This window comes from Nesoenas mayeri (genome assembly GCF_963082525.1).
Source record: "Nesoenas mayeri genome assembly, chromosome: 6".
NCBI lineage: Eukaryota > Metazoa > Chordata > Aves > Columbiformes > Columbidae > Nesoenas > Nesoenas mayeri.
The window spans coordinates 29152068-29171801 of record NC_137545.1 but is presented as its reverse complement, the minus strand read 5'-3'; the positions used below and the strand labels follow the sequence as shown (position 1 = coordinate 29171801).

Sequence of the window (19734 nt, the reverse complement as noted above, 5' to 3'; positions counted from 1 at the left end):
CTCAATGTCTCAATCCGAAAATCTTTCAGCTAACTACAGAATGAACAAAGTGCAACTTTCAGCCTAAATCTCCTACCTGTTAGTTGCAAGTATGATACATGAGCTAGCAACAGTTGAAAGGGCTCTTTCTGCTTGGTGGGTTCCTCTGGATGGAGGCATCAGCTTATTTGATACATTTCACTGGACAATTGGCAAATTATTGCCAAGTGCTGTACTTGAGGCTACCTTTGAATAGAGAAAGAGGTTAAAAGGGTGCACAGCCCATTTGCAGACAACATAGTCAACCATTCTGCCCCATATTTCCTGCGGAACTGAGAAATGTTCTTCCAAAAATAGCCAATAGTTTTACTGAAAGGCTCAAAACAAACAGTATTTCTGAAGGAATATCTTACATACTTTACATAATAGCCGTCTCAGAGGGAAAAAAGGATGTGTACAGTGTTTCACTGCAAATTCTGCATTGCACAACAAGACATCATTCTTCGCTTAACACAAGGCTTAAATTCACCATGAAGGAAATCGCTGAAGTCAAAGCCTCAGGGCTCAAGTTGGGAGGGAGATATCACTCTGAAGGGAAGAATTTTTATCCTACATTCAAATCAAATGAGGATACGTAAGAGGAACACTGTCAGCTTGTTTAAGCCTCAAATTATCCTTGCCTCTAAAAGGAAAGTTCAACTCCATTCAGCATTTCTTCACAAAAATCTAATACATTTTTAAGTTCTTGCTCTGTTGCGTGCCCAGATCTACCACTGCCCACTTCTGCTTACCTTTTTTTTAAAAAACTCTTTTTAAACACCTGGCCTGTATCTCCAAATACGTGGTTTACCCTTCCTGCTAAACATAGCATCGTGCATTGCAGTTTAAAACACAATACCACAAGGCTAACACCAGTATAATGCCATAACCACTCGTGCCTTCATCTTCACTTGCATATTCAGCTGTATCCTTCCTCAGCACCTTAAAGTTCACATTCACATGCCTACCTCAGTGAAAGTCTGTCCCTTAGAGACAGGGTAAAACACCTAACGCTCCATGAAACAGGAATTGTTAGAGATGAAGCTGTACCAGTATGAAGGGGCCAGTAAGGGATGAAGCAAGCAATGCCATTTTTTTATATTTTGTGACCCCAGAAAGCAAAGTTTTTTCATTTGCATTAGGAAAACAACAGCCAAACAGCCTAGAACTTGTGTTAACTTTTTAAGTAAGTGCTTTGGCTTTTGTTTTCCTTTTCTCGTTAGAGGGAAAAGGAGCTGTGCTTTTTCCCTGTGTAAAGGGACAAACAACTGATCTCAGTTGGTGCAAATTAACTGCAATGCACAGCTAAACTATCAACTATTGTTCTTGTGTTATTCCTATATCCCCAATCACCATCAGGGAATAAGCAAGGAAGTGAACTGGATCTCCAGTTGAGAGGAATTTGTGGAAAACTCTCTCCATAGGAAAAGAACCTGTGTGTTCAGATAAGAAGCCGGGGAAGGGCCTGGCAGGCCACACTTGGCTCCAAGCTGCAGCAATAAATACAATAACTTCATCAGCAGGCCAGAAACTCGTCCGTTATCACCTACCTTAATATTAACTAAAAATATGGTTGCCATCTGGTGGCTAATTCAGAATGAATTTAGCATCTATGGTAAGTTCAGAGTGGACCAGATACCAGCAGACAGATTCCCTGTCCCGTCCCCTCCTGCAACCACAGGAAAGGGAAAAAACAGATGTGGCCACATTCGCTCTCAGGTAGGGAGCAAAGCCAGGTCCCTGCCACTGCAGCCAGCTCCATACTGGGTGTGCTACTCACTTGGGTTTCCTCCCAAGCCACCAGGTGAGTTCAAAGCACATTTCTAGTCTCCATAATTGAGCTTAAACCACTGGAAGCTGCATGTGCAAAACTGAGCCCAACAGGTCTGGGTTGCCATTCTGACCCAGCAGCATTTTGTAACAGCGTCAGCAATTGGTACAAGGCTCAGGCGAGCACTGCAGCCAATCCCAAACCTCCTAGATTAAATCTAGCTGCTAAAGATAACTCCCAGGGAACCAGAGCAGCAGTGGGCAGATCTGTTCACCCTCCCTCCCTCGAAGATGCACCAGTCCTTATTCAGTCAATGTCATCTCACAGCAAATCATTGAAAACCAAGATGAGCATGCCCGAGATAAAAGCAGCTGATCAATGTTCCTGCGTAAAGCGTCCAATAATCCCTACGCAGAGCAGGCAGCTGGCATCAGATGCAGCGTGCCAGAGAGATGAACATGACAAGTATCCATTGCATATTCCTGGCACCTTTCACTGGCACAGGCGTGGGTGGAGAAGAGCGAAAGGGCTCCCGGGATTCAAAAAACACCCCTCCCTCACCAGACATAGGCACAGTCTTCAAAGCCAGTATGGTTTTTTCCCTTACCACCATTCCAAAATCTGGAGCTCAAGGTCAGTAAACCAAGTAGCAAATATCATGCTGTGCTGTTAGAACGTAAAGAAGCGTTACCTCCTTTTCCTCACTGCCTTTGAGGCTGCGTGTTTAGCGCTATTGCAAAATACAGTACTGCTCTTGAAACTGCCGCATAAAGCACGATCTAAATACCATAGAAAGAAGGTCTCCTCCTGCTGAAACAATAAGCATCTACATGTTTAAAACAAACGTGCGGCGCTCCGTCCTACCCCCCTCTCCCCGCCGAAGCCGATGCCATGTTTCTGGTTATCCTGAGCGTGCAGACGGAGGGCAAACCCGCACGGCTCACAGCTGCGGAACTGTGCGTTCTCGGGATGCAAAGGGGCCCGAAATCCGCAGGCAGAGAAGGCAGCTGCCAGCCCCTCGGGGGCATCCCAGCTTTGGGGTAGGGTGTCATCCCCAGTACCCGCATCGCCGCATCCCGGGGAGGCGGCGGCCGCGCACCCCCACACGCTCTCCCCTACCTTCTCCTGCGCCCGGGTCAGCTTCTTTTGCACGTTGCTGGCGATCTTCCCGGCGGTGACCCCCTTGCTGCCCAGCTCGGCCATCTTGCCTTCTCTTTTTAACGGGCGGCTGCGAACGACGGGCCAGCAGGAAAGGGGGGGAAAACCCGGCGGGCAGGCGACGGCCCCGGTCACCGCCGCCTCCCGCCCGCCGCCTTTTAAAGGGACAGTGCGCTCCGCGCCGCCTTAAAGGGACCGCGCCTCGCTCCGGGAGGTGGCAGCAGCGGCACGGCTGGGCATCCCCTCTGTGCTGCTGCTGGAAGGCGGGAGGGAGAAGTGGGTGCAGGTGTTTGCTAGATTTTCCCCACCCTGCCTGCCTCCTCTGGGCCAACCGCAGCCCGGCCCAGAGGAGACAGGTAGGGTGGAAAGAGCTGGGAAGCATCGCAAGGAAGGATGTGGGATGGAGGGAGAGATGCCGAGTGGCCTCCTGGTGAAGAGGAGATGTGCCTCCCACAAGCCACTAATACATAAAAACAGCTGAGGAATATTACTTAGAGATGCCGGCTAATGGCTCCATTAGTCTTTGTTAGTAGTCACAGTCACATAGTGCTGTATAGTAACAAGTGATTAACCTCAGGTAGGTGATGGTACAAGTTTGCTGTTGTCCTTTATCCTGCAGTAAAACAGCATTCTTGCTGGTTTTAAGAGATTTGTATCGCTAATTGCTATCACTGAGTGTCCATACTCCTAAATCTATACAGCAAAGATACTTTTCAAATTATCCCCGATCTTACAAACACAAGTGAGAAATTTACGTTAGTGAGGAGAAGGTATCTGTAAGTGAATGAAAACCATGATTTTTAAAAGCGCACTGAAATTTCAGAAGATATCTTCCTTAATGTACCAACCTATTACAGGACCAAGGTAAATGCTTCCACCTCAGCCCTGTCTCTGAAAACTGGAATAATCAATCAACCAGCTCATCTCACAGTAGCATGAGAATGGCTAATTAATTAATGTTTGTACAGAACTTTGAATGTGCTGTGGTAGTAGGTTTTTACATGTTTTTGGATTTGCACAAGAATTTGGATTCAGCATGGCTGCACATGGTGGCTGTTCCAGTTAGGGAGTAACGGTGACAGTGGAGTGAAGTGATTTGTGTGTCTCCACTGCAGAAGAAAAACAATCATGACTGCACAGAGTGCTTTATATGCCGAACTTCCCCTGAATTCCTGCTACCTTAGTCTGCATGGTATTATCCTTCAGCTGTGACTCAACTGCTTTTCAGTGTTGTTGCTCCTGGCCCAAATATGCACCCTGCCCCTTGCCTGGACTTCCCGTCTGCCTACACCACAACAGGGCTTTGGTTTTGTTTTGCTAGACCTACTGTGCAAACAGCTTTCCTGAAACTATTCCTCCACAAGACAGGACAAAGTTCTGCTTCCTGGAATACAGGAAGCACCCCAGTGCTGTTATTCATACCCTAGTACCCTGCCCCAAAGTTTCAGTGAGTTCCACACACTGGGAGTCGGGCAGGTGGCGGGGAAGGTTCCTTCCAGGCCTGCATCTGCACACTCGTCTTACTGCTTCTTTGTGGGAGCTCACATCTGCTCTCTGTGCACGCATCACCCAGCACAGTATTAACCAAACCAATTCTCTGCAGACATTTCAGATATTTAAGGAACTCACATTTGCCTTTGTTTGAGACTTGCATCTCTTACACCTATTTTAAATGAAAGATGGTACCAAAACCTACCTGCGTACCAAGAAAATTTCACACGGTCTCTGTTTTGTCAGATGAAGACTTACCTCCAGAGTTTCACACACACAGGGGTAGTGTAGCACTCTAAAGCAAGAGAAAAATGTTGGAAGTGATTACTTGAGAGCTAGGCCAGATTTGTAGTCTTATATTTCATTTACTGTTTCCCATTTCTGCTTCAGTACGAATTCTGTTCATTCAGAACATGGAATAAAAGCAATTGCCTTGCCAGAGCCCTTAGAAACTGTGGGTAGAGAATCTGTCAACAGCTCTTTGTGAGGCTTTGTGAGATAGTGCCTCTGCATTTCTTGCCTGTTATGACAATGGCTTTTTTTTTTTAATGACAAAGGCCCTCATTCAGAAACTGTTTTAAATCTCTGCTATACTCCAATTCTGTTAGTAGCCATACTATTCTCATTTAATAAAATACCTAGGCATGTGCTTTGGTTGTATCTGAGAAAAGTGCAGTGACATATTCAGACTCAAGCACGTGCATACCCGTGGTTCCACACTGTATTGCAAACTGCAATTTTATTCAATTCCTTTCTGGCTTTATGTTTAGTATTTATATTTCTGTGTGTTTTTCTGTAGACTGTGTAATTAACCCAAAGGCTTCTCATTTTGCCCATGATTTCAGCCTCACTAGGTATTTTCATATTACTGTTGTTGTCCAGTATCATCTATAATTTTGCGGTATCTCACTGCTCAGTATCTTCTGGAAACATAATTAATATACCATTTTCTTTGTCTCTTACCCCCTCTCTCCTCCTCCTTAGCTGAGCTTTTAAGAGTGAAAGACACACATGTGGTTAAACATTTGTAACATCACGTTTAAAAGAGCAGATGTTTCAGGGTCAGAACACATTCCTCTCCACCCTACCTCATATATTTTCTTCTCCTGTTTAGGTCTTTTCTTCAGTGAAACTGGTTTTAAAGGGATTTTTGTCTGATTACGTCCTTTCAAGTGAAGAGCAAATGACTGCAGCACATGAGCTGGAAAGAGAGTCCATGGCAAACATCAGACAATTGTGAAACAAGAGTGGCCAGACACACATACTCAACACAATGAAAAATGATGACAAACCGTGTACATTTTAAAAGCTGGGATTAACAGCAAGCATCCACCTCTCAGCATGAGTCACTTTCCCACTTATTTCTGTGCTTGATTGGATCAGCACCAAAGCTGCAAAGCATTCGTGAGGCTCCAGGTGTGCTGCAAAAGGCATTCCCCTGGCGCGGCCCAGGGAACGTCACATACTGTGAGTGGCTACGCATTTTAATGCACATACAAGCCATTTAAGCCAAGCGATATCTGCTGAAGGCTGTTGCTTTGTGGACAGGAGAGGTTTCAGTCTCACATCTATTCACCATTGTTCTGATCTCAAGCTTACAGTTTTTCACAGTCTTATGAATGTAAATAATTTCATATGTCAATAAGACTGCTGGTAGTAATAAACACACAGGCTTGCAACTTAAAACTTACATTCATTTGTTCTTTGTGCCATTGTAAGGCAGAGCTGTCTAGCCTTTTAGAAGCTGTTAGTGACAGATTCTGCACAATTGGAGTTAAAAGAAGTAGAACCTGATGCTTACATCCATCTCTTGCAATGAGATTCTTTAAGTTCAATATGTGCATGGTTGTTTCATTTATTCTAACACTAGATCCTCGGACACTTCAGTTCATCTAACTGTACCAGCCAAATGTATCTAGTTTAATTTCAGCTGAGTCACCCAGGCTTCTTTTATAGTCAGAAGAGAGAAATCAGTACTTCCAAAGGAGGATAAAACAGCTTCTAGAAGCATCTCCCTCCCCGCTTAGCTACAGAAATTAGACTAATAGCTTAAATAGCTGAAGTGCAGAGAGGCAGGTAGGTTGTGAAGCCCACCTGTAGTCCATCCCCCCAGTGACAGTGTGATTCATTTACACAGGTCATAGGGAAGAAACAAATCTGTCAGACACAATAGCACAAACACACATATTTAACATGTACATACCTAATGTTGGTTTTTTATTGCTTTCTTAATTGATTAATACTCCAGTCCATAATGCCTATGTTAGGTCTCAGCCTCATAAGTGCATTTCACTTCTCAGTTGTCTTATTAAAAAGAGATTAACTGCTCACCTGTTTACAATTAAGCATATGCTTAAGTGCTTGCTGGTTTGGAGTCTATTATTTTATAATTTAGGTACGATTTATTCCTTTCATTGCACAAATTGTTGTCACTTTTTTTTTTTCTAATTATTACTCCTGGTTTGCCAAGTTTGTCCATCTGGGAGCAGGATGTTTGCTTCGTTATTCCTGTTTTAAGTTTCTATAAAATTTTAGTTTCTAAAGGCTGACTTGAGAATGTGCCCATTAACATAGCTTCATTTTTTCTGACTTGAACCTTTTAATCATAGCTTGTGTGTTTAGAGCTGCAAGCTGTGATAATCAAAATGTGTCTTCTTCCCTGCTACTGGTAGCAAAATCTTTTATGTATAATCTAATTCATTTAAATAAAATAATTTTTAAATTACAATAGCAGTAGTCTCTACCATTCTTGGAACTAGAAGTATATATTCTCTCTTCCAGTTGAAGAGAAGATCAAAGCTCAATAAAATTAATTATTGTTTATTTTCTGCAAGGAATTCTGATGCTAATTTTATAATTATTATCTTAAAAAAACCATTTACTAGAGCTCAATCAATAAAGATGTTTATGGTAAATATAATTATATCATTATTGAACTATTAAAATGTTCATATTCACACTAAATATTATTTATAATAAATAATTCTATGAACTCTACAGCCCTTCTCCCCAAGTACTAATATAATGCAAGATGGGTCTATTTCAATCACAGTTTCTTGTTTGTTTTCAAAGTTGATGTTAACATTTTAAACAACCCCAAAGCCTCTGGTTGTTTGGATCCACGGTCTTGTCCCGGCTGTAACTCCAGCCATAACACTGCAGGTCACTTGGCCTCACCCATTGCCAGCACCACTCCGTTGCTTCTGTGATGGCAGTCAAAGGATTGATTTAAGACAGTAGAAACAATACCTTTTAAAAAACAAATTACACAAAATAGATTATGTGACAATCTAATTGAGTTCTGATGCCAACCTTGTTTGACTTAAACAGCCTGCTCACTTTTTCCTTTCCATTGCAGATCATGCATTCTTCTGGAACAACATTCAGGAGAAGCTTGCAAAGGTGAGTCTGGCTTTGCTTTGAACCTGATAACGTTATCCAGGGTAATTCAGACATCAGTCCCACCATTATCTAGTTTGATAATTCCTTTCTGACTGATCATATTCTCATGCAAACTCTTGCTTTGTTCTCCCACAGAGAGGTGCTGGGAAGGATTAGGAAGTTTCTGCCATAAAATAACAGATAAAACCTCGCTGATTACTTGGTCTATATCTTAGAACAAAAGCAAGATGAAACAACTTTGATTTGAAAGTAGTGTCCAGAAAGTATTCTCTCCCACATCTCTCAAACTCACAACTTGTGTTGAATCTCTTCAGTATCTTGTTATGAGAAACAGAAGATGACACCTGAGTGTAAATACCTAATACCAGAGCACAGGGAAGGCTCCAAAGCCGAGAGCTTTGCCAGTCTGGTTCAGATTCACCTGCTTAGAAAAGGGGAGAGGTAAGAAATAAAATGACATGAAAACTTTGTCTCACAGCTCACTGAAGACTGTCTCTTGATTGCAAGCTTGCTTGAATTCTTGAGAACTGCATGGTGTTCCTTACTGGGACCTCAAGACTTTGTCAGATTTTTAATGGAATTTCAAAATTCAGATCAAATTTATTTTCCATGCACATGCCATTTTGAATGCTTGATTCAGTTGCATATAGCTATTTTTTTGTTTTCTGTCTGTGTGGATTTGGCCACCACAAAGTCATCTTAGGTCCTGAATTTGTGACAGATTACTTACCCTTCACTAATAAATGAAGAGAGTGAAAAATGGGAATAGTTCTTAAGCTTTGCACAAATACACTTCCAAGAAGCTTACCAAAATTTCTACGTGCCCTATCGTGCAAGGAAAGAATGGATTTCGCACATATGAAACACATTTTTTCAGTTTTAAAGTATCATCCATCAACAAGGAAGCAGGTAAGTGAATCATGTACCTGCTTTGGAAATTATTCTGAGAATTCTGAAAGTCTTGTACTATTAATTAAGATATTTAAAATATTGAAATGAATTATATACTCTAATAGATTAGCCAGTTTATCTCTGTCTGTAGCTATGGGGGAACACATGGCCCATTGGGTGGAATCACACAAAGGATATCATGCTGCCAGGATACCTATCAACAGCACAAAACATCAGTGAAATACAGAAAATATTTTCTAAAAAACATACCTCCACAAGGTTTCACATTGGTGATAACCAAACCAGGTACACTTATGTAATGGTACCAGTTGTAATGTCTTCCTCCTTGTGTCCCTTTACTGATAGCCTCATTTCATTTCCTTGGGAACAAAATTGAGTGACTCATTCACTACAAATTATTTACAAGAGCTATCTCGCCTTCATACACTGCAAGCTGTCACTTGTCACTGTCACTTCAGATTTGTTCAGTTTTCCAAATTATCCAGCTCTTTGCTTTTGGTGTTTGGGATTTCATTTTTCAGAAAATGAGGATAGTAACTTTCCGGTTTGAGCAAGTGCAGTTTTCTGCATGTAGTCAATACATCGTTACTATACAATCTACTCTTATTCTTTATACCATTATTTGGTACACACCAAAGGGTTAATTTATCATGGAAAGAGAAGAACAGATTCAAGAGAATTAAAATAGTTGTCTACTGTATGTAAGCCTTCATGCATCGGAAACATTTATATTATCTAGGTGCCAGCTGCATCACTCAAATATTCCACCTTAAAAATGCTGTGAGTCCATGCACTGTGACAGTACACACTTAGAAATCCAGGAAGAAAGCACAAGCCATTCTGAAGGAAAAGAGCAGACAATCCCATCAGAACAGGTTTAATGTGAACAGCTCTTTGCTGTTCCAACTTGGATTCTTACCTGAATTCTAAGTACTCAATTGCTACAGATGCTTTGCTGTTCCCAAGCTCAGTACATTACCAGTTTTGCTTTATTCATAAACAAATATTTGATCCATGATTGACAATGGAATACTATAGAGACTTAGAATTAAGGGTCATCTAGTTAAAATGGATACATTTCTCTTCACAAATTATAGGACATTTTTACATGTCATTCAATGCTCTGACATCTTGAAGTGTCTCTGCCAAATTTACCAGAAGACATTTGCAGAGCCTTGAAGCAAGCATTGTTGATAGTTTAATGAGTCACACCCTTGTGTATACAGATATCAGGGTCATCAGCAAACTAGAAAGTATAAATACAAATGTCAAGCTAAATTTCTATTTTGTTTCCAAACTCTAGTTTGAAACAAGGCGACTCTACCAGATAAACCAACCAAACATCTTTAAAGTGTGAAATTTTTTCTTAACATGTCACTGTACAAGTGGTGGAAGTGCATACTATTCCTACTACTTTACTCTGAAAGCCAAAGAACAAGTCTGGAAATGTCGCAGCGTCTCAACATCTTTACTAGGAATTTTGCGATACAGGATGTTCTCTCAAAAACCCCACCTTTTGGAATCACATGAATACGTTTCCAGAAAGGAAGAAAACTTCAAAATCTGAATCCCAAAAGCTCAAAACCAAAGAAGGGCAGGGAGAATTAAGCTATTGCATCAATGTTTTCAGTTTAAGACATTCAAGCTCACTTCTTTCCCTGCATACTTTGATGTTAGTGACAGTGAGTCAGAAGCTAAGGGAAGAGAGTTTAAGAGGAGTGAGCACCTCTTTCCTGCCTAAGAGTGACAAGACAATGTGGTCACCATCAGCCTCTTAACACTTCAGCCAAAGGGAGAGAGTTTGAGTAGTTGGAAGTTTCCTGAACTTCCCAAAGACCAGTCCTTATAAAGGAAGAAAGTTTAATGGGTTGCAATGCTCACATACACATTTTAGTCTAAAGAACAAACTGAAACAAACCAGAACTACCCAAATAGACAAACTTCACATGCCATGAAGGAAAGGCTTCAATATTTCCATTCCTTGTCACCATCTGATACCTTTGAGGAAACAAAAGAACCTGCATGAAAATACATCAAATACATTCTTGCTTGAAATGGGAACCTGAAACCATGAAAACAAGCTATAATTTCCAACTACTGCTCATGTTCCACTGCCCTTTGTGAAAATGATATTTTTCCACCCAGTAATTCCATCTTGTAGGCAAAGAGAAGAATGCAAGAGAATCTTCTTATTGCAAATATTTTATTTCAAATAAACATCCAAAAAAGTCTGTCTTAAAAAAAAAAAAAAAGAACAACAACAAAAAAACCCAGCAAAATCACAAAATCATCTAATTTCTCCTACTCTGTCTGTGTGGCTTTTGCATTTACTTTTTCTTTTCCCAGATGCTATTTAGACCACTGTTGTGATTTTATAAATATTTAACATCTTCTTATGAAAAGGAAAAAAAAAAGGAATTAAAATCTCAGTTATGATCTGATATTCTCAAATCCGAAGGATGTAGTTCTTCTATATTCTAGCTCTGGGAATTTGGAAGAGACTGTTCCTCATCTACTCCTGCTTCACTGAGGTCATTAGCTTGCTTATAGCTCTGATACTGTGGTCACACTACTGTGAGCAATAATAGACTTCATACCCACAGATAGATATGAGAAAAAAAACCACTGCATACTGTAGCTACTCATATTTAGCTTCCAGAGACTGGTAACAAACAGAAACCCAAAGGGCAACTGTTCTAAGAGAACAGTATTTTTTGTTTACATAACACTAGTGAGCTCCGTCACAGCAAGACAAAACAGACTGCTTGGATAAGAATAATCTTGCACAGCCTTATCCCCTGCATGTATGATGCTGACAGGCCTTCTGAGATACTAGATTGAAAAATGAAAAAGAATTCATCCCTAGCATGCCAACACACTCCAGGTTTACCAAGACTTAAACAGTAAATATTTACCAAGGCAAGCAGTCCTATATTCCCTGGACAGAGTAACAAATAGGTACAAGTCAGCTGCAAATCCTGCCAATACTACGTCTACTCATAGCATCATAGGGTGTGATAATCCTAGAAACCACACAGTTCTTTCCTACTGAAGTTACATATTCCCATTCTAAATAGGAAGCTTTCTTTAAGGGGGGGACAGAGAACAAGAAGATTTGACCTTGCTGTTAAGGAAATATTTCCTGGTGATATTTAATTAACTATCCACAAAACTCACAGCAAACAAGTCTTCATCTTTTTATATAAATACCAGAAAAGATATAAAAGTCATAAAAGTGAAGCAAAGGCCTAAGAAAGATTAACTGCACTGAGAAGTAGCCAATACAGTGGAAAAGCCTTAGGACCATGACCTAACCCATCATCTCGGAAACATGAAATTATTCCCCATCCACTGCACATTTTTCTGTCATTTAATTTATTTTAATTTTACCTGAATTGAATGATGGATATTTTATCGCTTCTTGTGGCAAAACCTCATTAATAGACCAGTATTTTCTGTGCGAGTAGAATGAGGATAGTGTGTTATTTGTAATTTTTTTCTAGCCAAATAATTGCATAAATTTCATTTGCCCTCTCCTCATCCTACAATATTAGGAAGTGAAATTCAAACATGAAAAAATAATTATAAATGTACATAATTCCAAATCATACATCAACATAAGTGTAGTAATTACAAGTACTACTCCTGCACTCCAATGTGGCCCAGTGTCACGACAGATGAAAACATTAATCTCTACTACACATTCACCAATAATGCTTATCAACCAAGATGGCCCAGCATCAGAAGATACAGAAAGTGGAATTCAACACAGTGAAACTGTTCACTGTGGGCTTAAAATCTACAGTCTTGCAAATGTGCAAACATACAAACATTAGAGACAGTTGCTTTAAAATACAATGTAGGATAGAATTGAGACAAATGGCTGCCCACACTTTCTGGCACTGATACCTATTTATATCACAAAACTAAGCTGGCTAGCAATGAGTATTCTTTCTCGGATGATTTTGGTGCTTACATTCTGTGTGAAAAAAACTGTATGTTACTTCATACAACTTCATCTGAAAATAACTAGTGTTTGATAGTTATCATGATTACTATGCATTTATCATCTATGAATTTGTGACAATAAATAACATTTTAAAAGCATCTATAAATGTGATAGTGAAATATTGCCTTCTCGGTGGTATCTTAGACTAAGATTTTTAACCAAGCCCTTCCAAATATGTGTAACTAATTTCCCACATAACTTTCTGATTCCCTAACCATCAAGAGTTACTGATTCCTTTTCCCATCTGTGATGAGAGTATCTCTGCACTATTTGGGAATCATCTTGCAAATTCAAGTGGTTACCCCTGTCTGCATAAAGGAGACAAAGACCTTCACAAGCTGAGCTACTGAGACACTTTTCTAGATGGTTTTTAATCTTCTTGTCTACACCTGCAGTTGTAAACCAAGTTAAGCACTAATTCAGTTAGAAAAACAAACAGCTGATAACCAATTGCCAAAAGGAACACAGCTGCTAATGTAAACACGTCTGAAATCTTATGATGCATTTTTTTAAGGCTAGGTTGCTGTAATTGTGGATGTGTCAACATTGCTATATTATAAATTTCTCTATCAACAGTTCCTTTAGCAAGATGTTAGTCATGTTCTCTGCCTACAGTTCTTTGTCATTTCCCACAAACACTTCAAAAATGGCCTTGGTATGTTGGCACTATTTTAAGAACGTCAACATTTACTATGGGGAAGGACGTCAAATGACAATATTTTTCAGACCATTAGTAACAGTTATTTGCCTCTGTATTTTCGGGTTGTTGTTTTAATGTACATCCTATATGTAATATTTTCATATGGGCATTGCTTTTCCACATAATATTATACCTTTTCCCATTTGTGTCCCAGCAAGCACTTTAAAGATCTTCCATAAATGGTAATATTCAGACCAATTATTAAGATAATGTGTATCAGGTCAGTTTGGTAATTGCCTACATGCCTACTCCTGGCTCATGACAATACAACTTTAAGTATTCTTTTTTGCAGGTTTCTTGCATTATTTTTTATTTGTGAGGGGCTAAGAGCCCCCACAAACTTTCTGCAGTTGAGCTGACAACTGGGAACCTGAATGCAAATCCTTATCTGCATTTTGCAGACAAAGAGATTTAACCTACAGTAAATATATTGCAAAACAGCTACTATTGCTTACTGGCTTCTTCAAGCTGCCTCAGCAACTCGCTTTCTGAAAAAAATAGTGGTTAACTTGAGCAAAGTTGAGCAACTTCATACCTCATGTCCTGCGCAGGGGAAAGCACTCAACTTTCACCTTTTACGAAAAATATTTCATTCATACTCTATTTTTTTTTCCATTTTTTTCTCTCAAAAACATAGAAACAATGCAATCTGAACAATCTGCTCACGCTTTCCAGCTTCTGGTTTAGACACCAATTCTACATTGGACTGATTTGAAAAAATAAAATTGTAAAAGCAGATCTTACCCTGAAACTTGACAGCGTCAAATACTCTCTTGCCATTGTTTATCCTTTAGACACTTCCTTCCAAAGTCCCTAATTCCATCCTTCCTTTTATCTGAATAAAGTGGGCTGCTCCAGTGAGTTTATGTTTCAGTTTAACTGTTTCCCAACAGATAAACACTTGGCAGCAGCCTGGTAATTTCAAACATCGCCAAGATCGGCACAAACCCCCTTAAATGGTGTCAAAAGACCTGCTGTTCACTGCAATGAAGGACGGGAAGTGCACAATAGCACCTGAAACAAGGCAAATATCCTCCCTCAACTATTTCCTGTCTCTTCACCCTTATCTCATCTAAACTGTAATCTCTTCAGAGTAGGAACTGTATTTTGAATCTTGCATGATAACAGGTGGAGTGTGGAAGCTCAGTGATTCACCAGCTCGGTGAAGGATCAATCTCAGCCCTGCAGAGGCCTACACCAAACTTTGGACATCCCGCACTGTTCCTTGGGGGCGAATCACTACTTTAAGCAAGCAGATGCGAAAGATGAACACAAAGTGAGCACATTTACACATACAAGGGATAAGAGTCTTTGTCAAACAAAAGTATAACAAAACTCCTCTATCTTTAAGAAGCTATATTAAGTACATTGCTTTTAGCTATTATTTTTTCCCCATAGATAGATCTTCAAGGACTTCGATACTAAGAAACACTATAAAGGCAGCACCACCTAGTGGTACCAAAAAACCCCACAGTGTAGTATATTCAGGCGTTTCCTTCAAGAAAATTAGTTTGGAAACCATAGCGGAAACTCTCAGATTAAATTATTTTTAAAATACCCATGACATCTACTTTTTTTTTTTAAATTCAGCACGAACATGAACAAATAATATTTGCAAGCTCTGGGTATGCATTTACTTATTTTCTTTGAAAGGGAAAAAGACATGAATGTGTGCCTAGTCACGGGGGATATTTCTCTTTTTTTTGTTGTTGTTTTTGGTGGATAGATATATTAAAAAATATATTTTTTAAAAATTATTTGGTATTAAAATAGTTACTACTCACACCTTCCCATCTAACTTTATTATTTACTACTGCTGATGTAAAATTTAGATGAAAACCTATATATGAATAAGAAACATCCAGCAACTTTGGACCTATTCCCTAATATTTTCCAACATGCATTACAGTGAACTATAGTTTATCTTTCTTCAATATATACTGTCCAGGACACTGATGATCACCTTACAAAAACAGAAGAGTCCAATGTGTAACTCCCATTGGACTTGTCTTCTGTAGTGATTGTATTGGCATATGTATTTACATCCACCCTAAATAGCTGTGCAGTGCTACGACTATAACTTGGTAGCATTTTAAATCATCTTGGCATCCACTTTTCACACGACCCTGTAAATCCACTGTTGACATTTCAGGAGGTGAAAAACCCTCCAGTGCATCTGCCTCCATAGGAGCCTGTCAGTGCAAACTAATGCCATTCTGGAAAAATGAGAATTAATGATTTGTTATATCCCTTCAGAGTCTTTCTCTGGGTGTGCACATGGCAAGTTTGGCACTACTAAAGATCTAAATCTTTAGTAGTTATATCATAGTTTTTTTAAGTTATGAACATGATGTGACAACATAATATAGGAAGGAAAGAAAAATCAAAGAGAGTAGTGGCCCTCTTTGGGGGGTATATGGTGCAAATAACACACACATCAGGAGCCCGAAGTGTTCTTGCCTCCTCTCATCCTCCCCCATCCTACACACAGTGCACAGCTCACCTCTCCAGTTTCTTAACTTGGATCTAATGAATGCGTTCAGAGTGTCTATCTGGTATACCCAAAACCTTCACTCCGCATACCCCTCCTCCTCCCCTTCCCCAGTCCTGTGCATGACAGCCCAGCTCCTCTGTTTCTAGCTCCAAGCACGCCCCCAGTGCCTACTTCTCTCCTGTTCACAGCATCCTGCTCTCCACCTTCACAGCCACATCAATGTTGGGCTGTTTAAGGAGCTTTAAGTTTCTGTCACCACTGGCATAGCTTTGCTGGAGTTGTGACTACCTCACCACTGATCTCACAGATTCCTTCCACACCTATGCACCTACAACAGAATAAGAAAAAATAGAGCACAGCCTGCCTCAGTACAGTGATTCTAGTTAAACAGTCACCGTATTGAATTCTTTACACCATTTTCCACAATTTCGTAGCTGGTTGGAGATTTTTCTTGTCTTCATCCTTTCTCACAGTAAATTTATGTTAAACTCTCATCCTCCTGATGGCTTGAGACTTTCTACACTAGTTTATCCATTGCTAGCTGGTAAAACTTGCTTTGGGCAAGCATTACCCTTTACCTTCAGGAGTAGACACCTTAACCTGAAGGTATTTAAAGAGAATATTTATCTCCTCTCTCAATATTAATTTTTCTAGACTAACTAGGTGAGCATTTTTGAGGATACATTCAGTGTCTTGCAGACATCCGTGTTTCCATTATCCGCAATCTAATCCCACTGAAAGGAACATAATCAAGTCAGCAGAGTTGTGTGTTCTCCCATGGCTACATGGCTTCCAGATGTGCCAGGGCTTGCTCTGCAAGCTGTGGTCTGCTGAAAGCCCAGGGACGCAGAGCAAAAGGCATCATAGTGGAACCCCTTCTCCACTCACAGAAGCTTTATTAATCTGATAATCCTAGTAGTAACCTTACCTGTTCAAATCCAACTCCACCTTCTTGAACACATAACCACACTGTACGTGGCACTGAAGATGCAGCCTCAACTGTTTTTCCCTAATCTCTATCAGAGATAGTTCATCTCCTACGTTCTAGGTTGTATTTTTCATTATTCCAACACACTTGCCATTTCTGGTCATCTGTGATTACCTAGGTCTTCCTCTACACATTCCATTTTCAACTGGTGAGCTCCTCAAATAAATGATTTTTATTCTGTACATACATGTCTTTTGCTATTAAATTCCACACCATTTCCATGACATTCTAGATTCTGGGTTTTGGTTGTTTTATTTATTTATTAATACTCAGTGCCTTCACTCCTTATATCATTAACACTCTTCTATGTATTAGGCAATTATCATTAAACAAAACATTACACTAGAATCAGTCCTAGGGCATTTCTTGTGTAGCTTTGCCAGTAACTTTCCTCCAGAATGACAGTACTTTTAATATAATATTATCACTCCTTCATCTAGGTCATTAAACACCTTAAATTTTTGTATGGATCCTCATCTTTTTTATCTGAACTAGTAATTTTCCATGCAGCTGTGAATCTTCCAGTGCTATCGGCCCAGTTAAAAACTTTAAGATGCTGAAGAAAAATGTAATTATAAATAGCAATTAAAATGAGAACCAGGACTTGTAAATTCTGTATAAATATTTTATTACGTACAAAAGACAACTTACACGGATAGATGGTCTACTAAAACAAACCACAGGCTTTCTGTTTTCATGAAAAAGATTCAAATGCCTTAAAGAGCCTGTTCCCTGTTCTACAGGGATGTATTACTTAGGGACTGATAACAAGTAGCAAATGTCCTGCAACACAGCAATGGCTGGTGTTTCTAACCTAAAGACGATTCAAAAGGAGGGCACCAGACAGAATCCAAGTCTAGACTCAAGGATTGGGCTCTTTGGTCCCCAAGTCTACAAAAACAGGCAGAGTTACAGAGTCAAATACACAACCCACAGACTTTGAAACCAACCTGCACAAAACATCCTTGGGATGTGAGCTGGCTCTGGCAAATACAACTCCTCATTCTGTTTAAGATGGGGACAAATGGAAATGGCAATGGGATAGAAAAAACAAGGGAATAACGTGAAGCCCTGGAAATGAGCATCAGAAGACAAGCTCATTCAAGGAAAGAGCCCTCCACAGGTTACATGTTTTTTCTTATACATATGCTCAATACAGGATGAATATTTTAAAGTCATCATGTAAACATTTAATCTTCTCACAGATCACATAATTTTTGTTTAGTGTTATCTTATACTCAAGATCCATACAAAGGAGAATTTTATTCCTTTTGTTAAGATCTTGAAAAGGCACTACAAAAAGTAACCAAAATACCACAACAATGTGACTGTAGTAGTTAACTACGTGGAATTTCATGTACACCGTTAAAACTACAGTGAGTTATTGAATTTGTAACCCGTCTCTGACTATTTATAGCTAGATGAGCAAAGAAAAATACTGTCATTTTAACAACTGAGTTGCACAACTTTTTTCTAACTCTGCACATGTCTGGAAAGTTTACAATTACCAGTTTGTAAACTACCTCACAAACAACAGTCAGAACCTGACGTGTAAACAGTCAACTATACATAGTTCATTTCATATTTGATAGGCAGGTTTGAGCGTCGTTCAAGGCATAACATGGTCCCAAGGTATAAGATTTCTCTCTAAAATGAGAACGTGAGGTTAGTGCAGTGATACTAAAGTTGTCTAAAGACTGAAGTATCACCAAGAGAGACTTTTCTGTTACTTGTTAAAGGAAAAATAAAATAATAATTAAAAACCCCCAACTTTTCAAGTGTCCACTCTTTGTATTAGACACCAGAGAGTAAAAAATCTCCAAATACTTCAGTAGTCCCATTTCCATGCTACAGAAGGCAACTGTGCACCTGCCTGTGGGTTTAGCATGTTAAAGAGGGAACTTTCCAGCTCTTACTGTTGAAGAACTGTGAAGATAGTTAATAGTAGTATTGTAATTAAGTTACAAAAATGTAAATAAAAATGAAGTAGTTGCTACATTTGTTTTTTTGGCATAACGTTAACTAGAACAGTGAAAGTGGCTTGTGCTATTCCACTCAGTTTATGCTTTGGTGATGAGGACTGTGTCTGGGTTCATAGCTCTAAAATGTGACATTTAAACTTTTATTTTAATATTTTTAATTAAAAATATATATAGAAACATTTTATGGGGATTATGTTTGGATAAATTTTTAATTGTTCTGGATTTTGAGTCTAACCAAAGTGACGTAAATTGGATTTTTTCTACCTTTACTTATCAGATTATTGTATTCATTTTTTAATACATGTAATTTTTTTCACAGACCAGAGAAAAATGATCTCATAATTTCAATGTTAGGTGAAACCTTTTAAAAAACACTGGAGGACAAGAAACAGGAAAACACTAATTCATAAATGCAGCTAATTTTCACATAATATATAGTAATCCTCTTGCACTTAAACAGACTCACTAAGTAGTTGACTTTTGTGACAAATCGGTGTAACAAAACCATTGAATACCAACATGTCTGATTTTTTCTTTTTTCCAATGCATATGTTGTTTTACTAGAAATCTTTCCAGGTAAAGGGAGATTCCCAGTGCAAGAAGGAAATTTTTTCAGTATATATTTTCATATATGTCATTATCTATTACAAGAGAGGTAATTTCTCTTCTGTACTGCTAGAACTAAGGCAGAACATACTTGATCATTTCGCCAAATACCTACAAACCACAGAACAAGCATGATTAAACATCCATAAGATGCAAGTCTGTTCCCATGAAAATCTCACAGGTATTTCCAAAACGTTTGAGTC

General features: G+C 39.3%; 1 protein-coding gene across 5 annotated transcripts in view; it reads right to left on the bottom strand.

Moving 5' to 3' along the window:
• The window catches only part of BIN1 (bridging integrator 1), a gene marked incomplete at both ends in the record, with an annotated part of 93182 nt that extends 90190 nt beyond the window's left edge, over nt 1–2992 (bottom strand). For all 5 annotated transcript variants that reach the window (XM_080347106.1, XM_080347109.1, XM_080347107.1 and 2 more), the window contains one exon: nt 2909–2992. In XM_080347106.1, coding sequence (XP_080203232.1) covers nt 2909–2992 — 84 coding nt within the window. The remainder of the gene's footprint in view (nt 1–2908) is intronic.
• Nucleotides 2993–19734: the final 16742 nt, after the last annotated feature.